The 11,758-nt window shown below is 39.1% G+C and overlaps 2 protein-coding genes across 2 annotated transcripts; both read right to left on the reverse strand.

Moving 5' to 3' along the window:
• Window positions 1-2,528: 2,528 nt before the first annotated feature.
• LOC143412524 (uncharacterized) lies at window positions 2,529-5,099 on the reverse strand. The gene is made up of 2 exons (XM_076873563.1): window positions 4,786-5,099; window positions 2,529-3,898 (listed from the first exon to the last, which is right to left on the reverse strand). The coding sequence occupies exons 1-2, from the start codon at window positions 5,097-5,099 to the stop codon at window positions 3,628-3,630; spliced, it is 585 nt and encodes a 194-aa protein (XP_076729678.1). The 3' UTR covers window positions 2,529-3,627.
• A 1,401-nt stretch (window positions 5,100-6,500) lies between these two features.
• LOC101473248 (extracellular calcium-sensing receptor-like) lies at window positions 6,501-9,989 on the reverse strand. The gene is made up of 8 exons (XM_076873564.1): window positions 9,892-9,989; window positions 9,250-9,544; window positions 8,860-9,149; window positions 8,448-8,728; window positions 8,098-8,306; window positions 7,736-7,957; window positions 7,508-7,631; window positions 6,501-7,405 (listed from the first exon to the last, which is right to left on the reverse strand). The coding sequence occupies exons 1-8, from the start codon at window positions 9,948-9,950 to the stop codon at window positions 6,501-6,503; spliced, it is 2,385 nt and encodes a 794-aa protein (XP_076729679.1). The 5' UTR covers window positions 9,951-9,989.
• Between the last annotated feature and the right edge of the window lie 1,769 nt (window positions 9,990-11,758).

The raw sequence follows: 11,758 nt of genomic DNA on the forward strand, positions 1-11,758 counted from the left end.
ATTTCCTAATGTTGTAAACCCGCTCAACATTTGGCAATAAAACCCTTTCTGATTCTGATAAAACCAGCGAAAAAAACCCCCTAAACTTCCAAGCAAGCACCGAGTGCGCAACGACGTAATGGGAAATTCACAGAGAAACTCGTGGATTCTTCAACTGACCGCGGCACACCTGCACCAGGGTAAACCTCTGCCTACCGCTGTACTGCTTTACAGGCGAAAATAGAGCAACAGGACCGCTGAGTCTTTGACTTTATTTATTTTCTGCTGTGTTTTACTTGCATCTATTTGAAAGAGTGAGTGTAAACACAAAAAATATTTTATTTTATGTGCTGGAATGTGCAGAAAATAGGTTTAAATGTTAAACTAATTTATTCAAGTCAGAGAATGTTGCATATAATTAAATTTTTGCTTGATGCATAAAGTTAAAAGATTAAAACTGATAAAACAAGTTAAAAAAAAGAGAATTTTCCATTTGATTACATTTTGTATGATGGATTATGTAGAAAAAGTAGAATTGGGCTGAAAGATCTATCGCTTTATCACCTCTTCAGGTTGTAAATCGTGTTTTTAAAAAGTAACTAAGTAACTAAGTAATTAATTACTTTTGAAAATAAGTAATCAGTAAAGTAACGGGATTACTTTTTGGGGAAGTAATCAGTAATTAGTTACTGATTACTTTTTTCAAGTAACTTGACCAACACTGCATACAATACACAAACATCACATTGGGGAGACAGGTCAGGCTAGGTAGCGAGGAAAAAAACATCGAAATGTGTAACACAAAAGGATAATACAGGAATGCACAGGTATCAACACACCATAACACAATAAACACAGACAAGCAACATGGGAAAGTGTTCCAGTGTGTACATCTGATCTGGGACCGCTGCAATCTTTGACTGCGCCTCCAGTTGACCCGATGTCCACATCAGAGGGGAGGTAAGCGTTGGAGGTGGCGTTGGATCCGGGGAGGAGGGTGATGCGTCAGTGAGTGCTTATCAGAATCAGTATATGTATGTGTGTGCGTGTCCATAGTTCAGCTGAGATAGTGCCCTTCGCCCTGCCAGGCTAAGTAAACAGTCTTCCAGCCAACCCAGGTGGCCTTGCATGGAATGGGAAGGAACAGACTCAACACAGTCATTATCAGGGAGTTTTTGTTCGGCCTTAGCCTTGAGCCCACAGCTGGCGCCGAAGGGGTAGCCGGATTATGATGGTAATTTTTCTTTTGCAACAACTCATGAGAATTTCAAAGCTGTTCTTTAACACTCTGACACTGGTCTCTCAATCTCCCGTTGGAGAACCACGAGCTTCCCCATGATGGTATCAAACTTGCGTTCCGTGGTGTTGTCATTCTTTTGCTCAGAGAGCCAATTCTGAGAGCTCACGACTGCATAACCTCGCTCCCCCAAATTTGTCTGATCTTCTCCATACATACTCACCCCCTTGTACACTGCAGTCTTCTTCAGCTTCCCTTTTGTCTGTTCCACCTGCTCTCCTGACTACTCAGAGCCTTTAGTTGTTCTGGCCCGAGACTTTGGAATGCACTTCCATCAGGTTTCCGGACTACAAACGCTCTCTCCACTCTTAAATCATGTCTTAAAACTCATCTATTTAAAAACTGAATACCCTACATCATGATTCCATCTTAGTCGATTTTTTACCGTGTTTACTTTTATACTTGCTTTTACGGTGTGTTCACACCGAACGCGATGGACGCGAATGGAGCGTCAGGTTTACATGTAAAGTCAATGGAAAGGCGCGATGACGCGCGATTGCGGGTCCCGCGAAAATTCGGAAGCAGATTTGCGTCGCGAAAACGCCAAAACGCGTGAAACGCGCGTCAGTGTAGCGCGTCTGGCGCGTTTGACTCGCGAATAAAACCACGCGCGTGAGTTTTTGTGTTGCATTTTGTGCATACGCGCGTTTCGCGTCTACCGCTCGAGTTGGAAAAATCTGAACTCCAGCGTCAAATCGCGCCGCAACAACCAATCAGGAGCCTGGTGACGTGGCTGTTACCTAGGTCAAAGGGGCAGATCCAGCCAAAGCCTTTCATACTTCAATGGAGGGGAAGGCTAATCAATGCGGTAGCAAACAACTCGGAGCTGTACAACACCAGCTGCTTTCAGTACCGAGACAGGAATAAAAAGGACCGAGCTTGGAGGAAGATATGTGAAGAGATCGGGCAACCTGGTAAGTTCATTCATTTCTCTTTTGAAAGTTTTCACTGACCCGGGGAAGCCGCACAAAAGCTAGCAAGCCACCGCTATTTTCCCACTGACGTACAAATACCGTTCTGCTTTTATGCATGTTATCATTTAGGAATATATTTTATTGTTTATTAATAAACAGCACACAGTGGTCCCGCTGTTCATCCGTCACTACTTTGCTTTTTCGCTGATTTTTTATTGCACAGTACAGCATTGCATTCTGCAGCCTGATTGACAAATCTCCTGCGCTTGCCAAATTTATCACGTTTAGTTTTGATAACCATCGCGTCCAATAGAAAAAACAGCACAAAAACACCCATAACTATGAGCCTCATTCGGAAATAGACACCTGCACCGTGAGGGAAAAAGGCGCACGAAAGTGGCGGGCAGATGAAGACAAACCGCGGCATAATAATACTTTTACGTTTTGCAATCTACAAAGGTTTGCACTTTGAGAATCAATTGTGAGAACTGTGACCAGGGGCTAGTTATTCTGAGAACCCCTGCAATAAATGAGGGACCACTGTCTACTCTACGATTATTATATCCAACCTGTTAACATTTAATACTGTATTGATAGAACCAACTGATTCTGCAGCAGAGCATCCCCAGTCCCTGAGCTCCTGCTGCTGCACCCACAGATATGTACAGCAAGCACTGATACCTTTTTAGTCGGTGGGATTCCCTTGTGATCACCTTTACTAAATATCTACAACCAATCTGATTATATCCTGTTATTGTTTTTTTTTTTTCAATGTTGAAATTAAAATCTAGTAGCAGCCTTCTCATTTCTTTGTGTTTTGTGCTGTTTTACAGGCCCACAGAGGAGGACGGCTCCGAGGCAGATGAGGGACGGGTCCCAGGACGGTCCATCGGCGGTGGAGCTGGCCATCCTGGTGTCCCTGAAGAGGCCACACCAGTCTCCAATGGAGCATTTCCTCCTCAGCCTTGTTCCTGCTCTGGAGAGCAGCTGGTCCTTTTTATTCCTGTCTCTCTGTAAATTCTTATATTTTATATATTTATGTTTAATGTTTTTCTGTTTGAGACTTTTAATATTATTTCAAATAAATGTTTATAATGACTAATGTCTCAGTTCTACTACACAGCAAATGTTGGCACACAACTTGACACATGTAGAATTTATTTCATATTATACTAATGACAAAATATACTGATACAGTGGGATGCAGAAGTTTGGGCAACCTTGTTAATAGACATTATTTTCCTGTATAAATCGTTGGTTGTTACAATAAAAAATGTCAGTTAAATATCATACAGGAGACACACACAGTGATATTTGAGAAGTGAAAAGAAGTTTACTGGATTTACAGAAAGTGTGCAATAATTTTTTAAACAAAATCAAGCAGGTGCATCAATTTGGGCACCACAAAAAAGAAATGAAATGAATATTTAGTGTATATCAATGTGTGTGTCTCCTATATGATATATGGGGTGCCTTTGTCTGGACGTGCTTCCCATCCAGAGCTGCACAGCACAGAGGAAAGTTCCAGCGCTCCTGGAATCCCTCTGTGATGGACCGCCAGTCTCCAGGTGAAGGCACAGCCATGAAGTCGTCCACTAGACAGTCCCAGATGGACGTCGCTGCCTGGGGGGTGATCTGGCTCACTGTGGACACACCGACTCTGAAACTGAACGCGATGGTCCTGAAGGAGTCCCCGGTGACAAGGAACCTGGACAAAATTGTTCAAAATCAGTATTATGTGTACTGCAGTTACAAAATACATTATTCAAATTCCAAAATACTTTTGTGATGTCAGATTTAAATCACAAAACATGAATCTTACATAAAACTTTTTGTAATTATAAGGATAATTACAAAATGTATATTAGATAATATCTAAAACAGTTGTGTTTTGTTTTAACTTTAACATATCATAATTTGATTGGTAGCAACTTTCACAACTACAGTGAGCCAATCACTCATAATTCCTAAACATGTCAATCAGGTAGGAATGAAGTGAGACATTAATAGAAATAAAGAGTTGTGTGTTGACATGTAGCCCTTTCCTTGCTTAAATCATTAATATTTTTGAAAAATTAATCTGTGATAAGACAGCTTATCAAGATAGAACCATGTAACTAAAGATGAACCAAACTGTTCAGTTTTATCTAACTCTGTTTTAATAAAGGTTGGTGACCCCTGCTATAGAGTCTGACAGCTGCAGGGATTATATACAAATATTCAACTATCCCAGAATTAAACCAGGTCTAAATAAAAAGGAGTGAGTATCACTACAAAGGTTAACTCAGTGGTCCTAATGCTACAGTTTGATATCAGCAAACACCGAGCGCATACATTGATGTGACACCACAGCCATGCTATCATTCAAACACTGATAACAGCATAAATCGAATTAAATCGGGACTTGATGAGACCTTCTGAGTATCACTAGAAATATTATAAAGAGTCGTCTCTGTACCACAGTTTGCTTTCAGTAAACACCGAGAGCATTCACTGTTAGCATAGCACATCCATGTTAGCAGTGTATAACTGGATGGATTAGCATATTAGCACAGATATCAATAAAGGACTACCGTATTAAATAGTTTTACTAACCTCAGGCAGACGGACAGGCGCTCTGCAGGTGGGATTGAGCGCCTGTAGTTGGTGTCTAGGCGGGCGATGCTGGGACCGACGAGGGAAAGCAGGTCCTCAAACTGGCCGAGTGAATGACGGTGATAGCGCTGGAATCGGCCGTCATCCAGGCGCAGCTCCTGGAGCAAGTGGTGAAACTCACCAAACTGCTCATGCCTCTGGAGGACCTGATGGACCCAGGTACGGCGAGGACGTCTTTTACGCTGCTGCTCTGCTCTCCACAGTACATAGAGAAGGGAGACTCTCTCTTCAAGCGTTAGCTCGATAGCTGCCATCTTGCAAAGATACCGGTCTGGCACAACTCCCTCCCACATTCCTCCCACATTTCCGGTTCACGCGCGTCAAAATATCATATTTTGACGCGCGATGGATTTTTCTTGGACACGCGTTGAGACGCGAATGTACACGCGTCAAATTAGGGGCGTTTGGGGCGTTTTATTCGCGTCCATCGCGTTCGGTGTGAACACACCGTTATACTTTCATACTTGTTTTTTTTATTTTTCATTTACCTTGTGTTTTTATTGTACTAATTAACCCTTTAAGACCTACCATAGAACCAAGTCCGCCAGAGCTTATATTATATTTTTACATGGTGTGGTGCCATTTTTGGGAGCATTTCAAGTTGCTATACATCAATACAACAATTATAGCCCAGATTTTAATAATATATATTCATTAAGTGCAGAGTAATTACATAAATTGCAAAAAAGTGCAATAAATTACAAAAAAATTGAAAATCGTTTTTGCTTTTTTTAACATATATTTCTAGTTAGAGAAATTTAAGAGGCTTATCCCTCAAAACTGTAAATAAAAAAAAAGTTGCACAAAATAGTTTCCTACCACAGGAAATTTATTTTGAGTGTCTTCATAGTTTTATTTTTGAAATACACCAATTTTTATATACTGCAGGAAAAACGAAAATAAATATTATACTGCAAATTTGCAAAAAAGCAGCATATGCATCAAAATAAACTATTTACAGCAGTGCAATATGAGTCCTAAGCATCCCAGAAAAGACACAGAAAGTCATAAAGTCAAAGATAACTTTTAAAAACACCAGCATAAGCTCATGAGGCCTTGATGGTAAAAAAGAACTACATTTCCGCGAAAATGACATCACTTCCGGTTTCAGGCAGGTAATGGCGGACATGCAAAAGTTCGCGCTGACGTCTGTTCCAACGTAGGAAGTGTTATGAACAGCTGATTGGATCGGCAAGGCGTGTTTCTGGAATATCATGTTTTTGTTCCTGCAAGCGCTTTTTATGCAGTTTTTGCAAAGCTATATGTGGAAGGAAACTGTGACCTAGGACAAGCTGATGGCATAAGATGTAAGTACAACTCCTCCGGTTTCATATGCAAAAATAATTATTGCGCTAGCTTACGTGGTTGCAGAGCTACCGGGATTTAAAAATAGTTATGCAAAACAGAGCGTGCCTGCTCCGACCGGCTCTAAAGGGTTAAGGGGACCTTGAGGGTCTTTAAAGGCGCCAATAAATAAATAAATGTATTACCACCATTACCATCATTTATTTATGTGCTTAAATCACAATAAAACATTCACATATTAAAGAGTTACACATATGAATAATAAATAATTTAACTATTGGCATGTAAGTACAAAAAGCACAATTTCAGTTCACAATTGCAATATTAAGAATTTTTTAATTATTAATATACTATGACTGATTTTTTCTCATTAAATATTTTTTCGTGTTCTTCTCAGGTTTAAACAATATGATAAAACACTTTGGGGCAAATATACACAGCATTAGTCCAAAGCTGGAGGCCAGAATGGCAAATATTTCCACAACCACTGTAAATTTTCCAGGAGAGCTGACATATGCTGGGATAAAGGTGATCCACACTGCACAAAATATCAGCATGCTGAAGGTGATAAGCTTGGCTTCATTGAAATTATCAGGTAATTTGCGGGCTAAAACAGCTAAAACAAAGCAAAAGGCAGCAAGCAGGCCTATATAACCGAGCACAACCCAGAAGCCAATAGCAGAGCCTAATGCACATTCCAGGATGATTTTCTCCTTGTATGCGGTTAGATTTTTTATTGCAAAGGGAGGGCTCACTACCAACCAAATAGTACATATTAAAATCTGAATAAAGGTGAAACACATAACAGTCATTCTTTGTTGTGGAGGACCAAACCATTTTATCACATTACTACCTGGAAGTGTCGCTTTAAAAGCCATTAAAACCACTATAGTTTTCCCAAGTACACAGGAGATACAGAGCACAAAGGTGATCCCAAATGCAGTGTGGCGCAGCATGCAGGACCACTCAGATGGTGCTCCAATGAAAGTTAATGAACATAAAAAACACAGAGTGAGAGAGATGAGCAGCAGGAAGCTCAGCTCAGAGTTGTTGGCTCGGACAATTGGAGATGTCCTGTGATAAAAGAATACACCTGCGGTGATAATGGCCAGTAAGGCACCCAGAACTGAGAATGTGGCCAGGATGATTCCAAGGATGTCTTGAAATGAAAGAAACTCTATGGGTTTAGGGATACAGGTGTCTCTCTTTGAGTTAGGCCAGAACTCTTTGTGGCAGGGTAAACAGTCAGCTGAATCTAAATCAAAGAAATACATTTTTTTTAAAAAGAAAAAGAGAGATTCTTTTTTTATTTTATTCAATTTTACAGATATTGATAATAATCATCATTCAGTTTTACCTGTAATATTATTAATCTCTCCCTCAGGACACAGTATACAATCATAGCAGCAGATGGGTTTTCCTTTCTGCAGTACTTTACGAGTTCCTGGAGGACAACTGTCAGTGCACACTGACACTGGCACCTGTCAAAGACATAAAGGAAGTGTAATAGATGTAAATATTTTCTGCACAGCTATAAGGATTTCATACTCATTGAATTTAATTATATAGATTCTTGACTCATTACTTTTGTGCTATCTTCCATCCAGTTTATGTTTCTGTTAATTCTAAACTCCTTGCCCACTGGTAGTGACGCATCATACAGTCCTACAGTTACTATCTCAGTGTTGCCACTCTCGTGGTTTTGCCAGTTTACCAGCTCATAGATAGCCACAGGATCCCCATTAGCATTAAAAGACACATCATAACCATTTTGGGAAAAATTTACTTTCTTCAGTTCAGTTAAAACCTGAAAGGATGAGTTAAGACAGAAAGAAAAGAAATAAAAAAAGTTTGATATTTTAAAAATTAATAGTAATATTACACGTCATCCATGTGAGATCAGAAATAATAAAAGACAATGACATTAACATATACGTTTAATCTTACCTGTTTGGGCTCTAAGTTGGTTAGTTTGTCACACTGAGTTGTGACATTTTTTCCATGACACACTGCATTATGAATGGCATGTGCTATTGCATACACAGCCTTGTACACCATGTTAGTAATTCTGAGCTGAGACGTGTCAGTGTATTGGCTTTGTAGATTCTGTATGTCTTCATTTCCATCACAAACTTTCTCGTCTACAGTAGCAGCACCTACAGAAAAATGAACAAACATAAACATATCTTTTCACCACTGAACTTTGATCTAGATTTCATACTTTTTATTTTGATAAATCTTACAAATTAGATGTTTTTCTGTAAGCAAGAAAACTTTCTTACTTTTTTTCAGTCTACAGTTGAATGCATCCTCCCAAAACTCAGTGAGCACTGACGAAGCAGCCACTTCAGAGAAAGAGAGATTCAGCAGGAATTCTCTGAGACCTGGGATTGCAGACTTCGGAATACCAAATCCAATGGCCCCAGCACAGAAACTGAACCTCGTTAATTCTGTGTTGGTTACCCATGATTCACTGCCTATCCACTGGCGAGTTGGGAAAGGCTCACGTGAAAGCTCCTCCAACAGGATCTTCATGTCTCCAAAAGATGCAAATGCCACAACAACTAAAGCTTTAGACCTTGAGATACAACATAAAGCATTAAAAACATTTTTTGACTGTCTCATGATATGACATGAAATATTACTTAAAAAAGGAACCTAATTTCAACACATACAATAATCCACATGTTATATCTGTGATATAGAAACCTGCGGATAACATCTGCTACTTTCTGAATTCTGCTCTGTGGGTCTGTCCGATAGAAAGATACAGAGTATTCCACACAGATCCCCTCTTTCTGTGCTGCTTGGAGAAAAGAAGCCATGCCATTATTTCCATAATCCGAATCTGACCGAACAGCACCTATCCAAGTCCAGCCAAAGTGTTTTACCAGCTTGGCTAGTGATTCAGCTTGAAACTGGTCACTGGGAATTGTTCTGAAGAAATTTGGGTACTGCTGCTTGTCAGACAAGCAAGCACATGTGGCAAAGTGGCTAACCTAAAACAAAACAAAAAAACAGTGCTACTCATTAAATAACTGTGCATTCAAATTTTATGGAGATGTAAATTTTGTGCCAAAATTAAAAAAAAATACATACTTGAGGAATGTTAAAGGGACTTATGAGACGTGAAATGCTGATGGATGGTGTAGACCCAGAGTCCCCGACAACAGCCATCACCATACCAGACTGAGAACAATTGTTACCAGTGGAAAACACAGGGTCGAAGCTATTTAGAAACTGAAATGCCACATGCACTGCAACAGGCACTAATGCACATGAATCATAGATCTGGTATCCAAGCTTGATTCCAGGTAGCAGGTCTGTGTTGTTATTAATCTCTTCTATGGCAAAGATCATTGCACGTGAGAAGTGCAGCCCACGGGTGTCAATGCTGTAGACAGTCAAGCAAGTGTTAGAATTAAGGCTACAAGGCTACATATGAAGGACATTTTGGAGGATTGAACCACTGTCAGATAACTACTGGAATTTATCTTTTGTTTTCTGGGTTGACACTTATGAAACTGTTGCTTAACACACTTTAATTTATGAAGCTTTTAAAACTGGAATAAAACTTAAAATTAAATGAAAAATTGCAAATTATCCAGCATTATTGCTTTACATTTGTTTTTGGTGCGACACAGAGATAATTCAGCACCTTTAAACACAATACATGTCAACTTTAATCCCCCATTATACAATCCAATATGTTGTTATCACACATATCTCACTGTTACTGACCTCCCTTTGCATTTCACAGGCTTTGGTATGCTAGAGTAGTTGTTATAAAATGTATCCATGTAGGCATGAAGGGAGAACGATCCCCCAATAATAAAATCTCCATCCATTGAGAATGCTGGCAGACGAGTGCTACCCTGGAGCTTACAGTTCACAGATGAAACCAGTGTACCAGCATGAGCTGCTGTAAACCTATTCCTATAATTCAGACAATCTAGGCACACAGCCAACACAATAACTGAGTTCAGCTGAAAAAAATACACTGCTAATATCAGACCAATTGTAAGACCCGCTGTCTCCATCCCTGCCTGATGTCAGTGGTTTGTATATGAGTGTAAGAGAGTTTTACTGGTTTATATAGGTATTTTGACAAAGGCTGTTTTTTTTTCTTTTTTGTTTTCTTCAAGAGGGCGTGCCCCTATCCAGTGGTGGTTGATCAAGTCTTGAGTGTAACCTCTACAGTGTTTCCATGTCTGTGTTCTCTTCTTGTAAAATATTTTCAGCTGGACTTTATATTACAAATTAGAACTAACATTATAATAGTGGGGTATTAATTTTTAAGTAGGGAGAAAATAATAAAAAATTACAATTTATTTCTATGAAATTATCAAGATGTTACTGAACAGGAAGCGGAGTATCAACTATGGATTTTTAAATTTAAAGAAACTGAAATTTAATTAGTGAAATAATAAATAGTGATCATGAATGGCAAGTAAAATAACAATGTCTATGAGGCAAAAATTTTATATTTTATATATTATAGTTATATAGTATTTTTATTTGAGTAATTTTAGTAACAATATGATAATCTATATGCTATAATGTGATAACGTAGCCTTTGGAAGATTTTTTTCAAATTAGTGACAGTAATCTAGAAGTAACCTCATTTTATTACTGGAGTTTGTATCACAACAATAGGGAGTAAATGCTACCCAAACAGTGCAGGAGCCTCCTTACATCCCAGACTCTGTATTGCATTGTGTTGGACTGGGGTCCATTGTGTATGGATGTGACTTCTACTTGTCCCCTACTTTGTGCTGTGGTTGTGTTGTTCTGAATTGAATCATGTAGCGCATGATCAAGCTGATTATTTTGAGGTGTGAATGGCTTGCCTAAAACAAACTGTGTGAGACTGGCTAGCTGGCAAATGATGTTATTATTATTATTATTATTATTATTAAGAAGAAGAAGAAACAGAATAACCAAAGCAATAATTGTACTAGAATTGTTGCTTTCCAACAATCCCACCAATGATAAAGCTTGTTACCAAATTTCGTAGTTCATGTGTAATCACATTTGTTATTACATGTTTGATAATAAGAATCGGGAGTATTAAATGGAAAATTGCCTGTTTCAGTTTTCCATGTTAATAACCTAATAAACCAAACTTAATTCAATTCAATTTTATTCATATAGCACCAGCAGTTACCTTAAGGCACTTTATATAGTAAGGTAAAGACAATAAAAAAAGAAAACCTCAACAATAAAATAACACCCTATGAGCAAGCAATTTAAAAGAGCAGGGAGTGAAAACTCCTTTTTACTAGAAAGAAAACTGACAGAGCTATGTTCAGGGAGGGGAAAACATCTGTGATGGGAGGAAGGCAGGACAAAAAACAAACTGTCAGCCAGGGACCAATACTAAGTAATGATTAAATGCAATGTGTAAGTACATAGTAAATGAAAAAGTAATTAATGAAGAGACACTTTGGTGTTGGTGGGCCTACAGGAGATCAGGTCATGCCGTTTCTTTGGGCTGTGCCCCGCCAGAAACATCTCAGTGAATTGGCACCTTATTGTGGTGGACTGGTTTATAGTTTCCAGTGATCCCAATGGCTATGTTGTCAGGGAGCTTTATCTCCCCCCGGTA

This window comes from Maylandia zebra, linkage group LG14 (assembly GCF_041146795.1).
Source record: "Maylandia zebra isolate NMK-2024a linkage group LG14, Mzebra_GT3a, whole genome shotgun sequence".
Taxonomy (NCBI): domain Eukaryota; kingdom Metazoa; phylum Chordata; class Actinopteri; order Cichliformes; family Cichlidae; genus Maylandia; species Maylandia zebra.

Bases quoted from the DNA above. Each gene is read 5' to 3' on its own strand.
- LOC143412524 (XM_076873563.1), bottom strand. From the start codon at position 5,099: ATGGCAGCTATCGAGCTAACGCTTGAAGAGAGAGTCTCCCTTCTCTAT. The intron at 3,899-4,785 runs GTTAGTAAAACT...AATTTTGTCCAG, and splicing joins CGCCTGTCCGTCTGCCTGAG to GTTCCTTGTCACCGGGGACT.
- LOC101473248 (XM_076873564.1), bottom strand. From the start codon at position 9,950: ATGGATACATTTTATAACAACTACTCTAGCATACCAAAGCCTGTGAAA. The intron at 9,150-9,249 runs GTATGTATTTTT...GTTTTGTTTTAG, and splicing joins GTCCCTTTAACATTCCTCAA to GTTAGCCACTTTGCCACATG. The intron at 7,632-7,735 runs GTAATGAGTCAA...TGTCTTTGACAG, and splicing joins GGATGGAAGATAGCACAAAA to GTGCCAGTGTCAGTGTGCAC.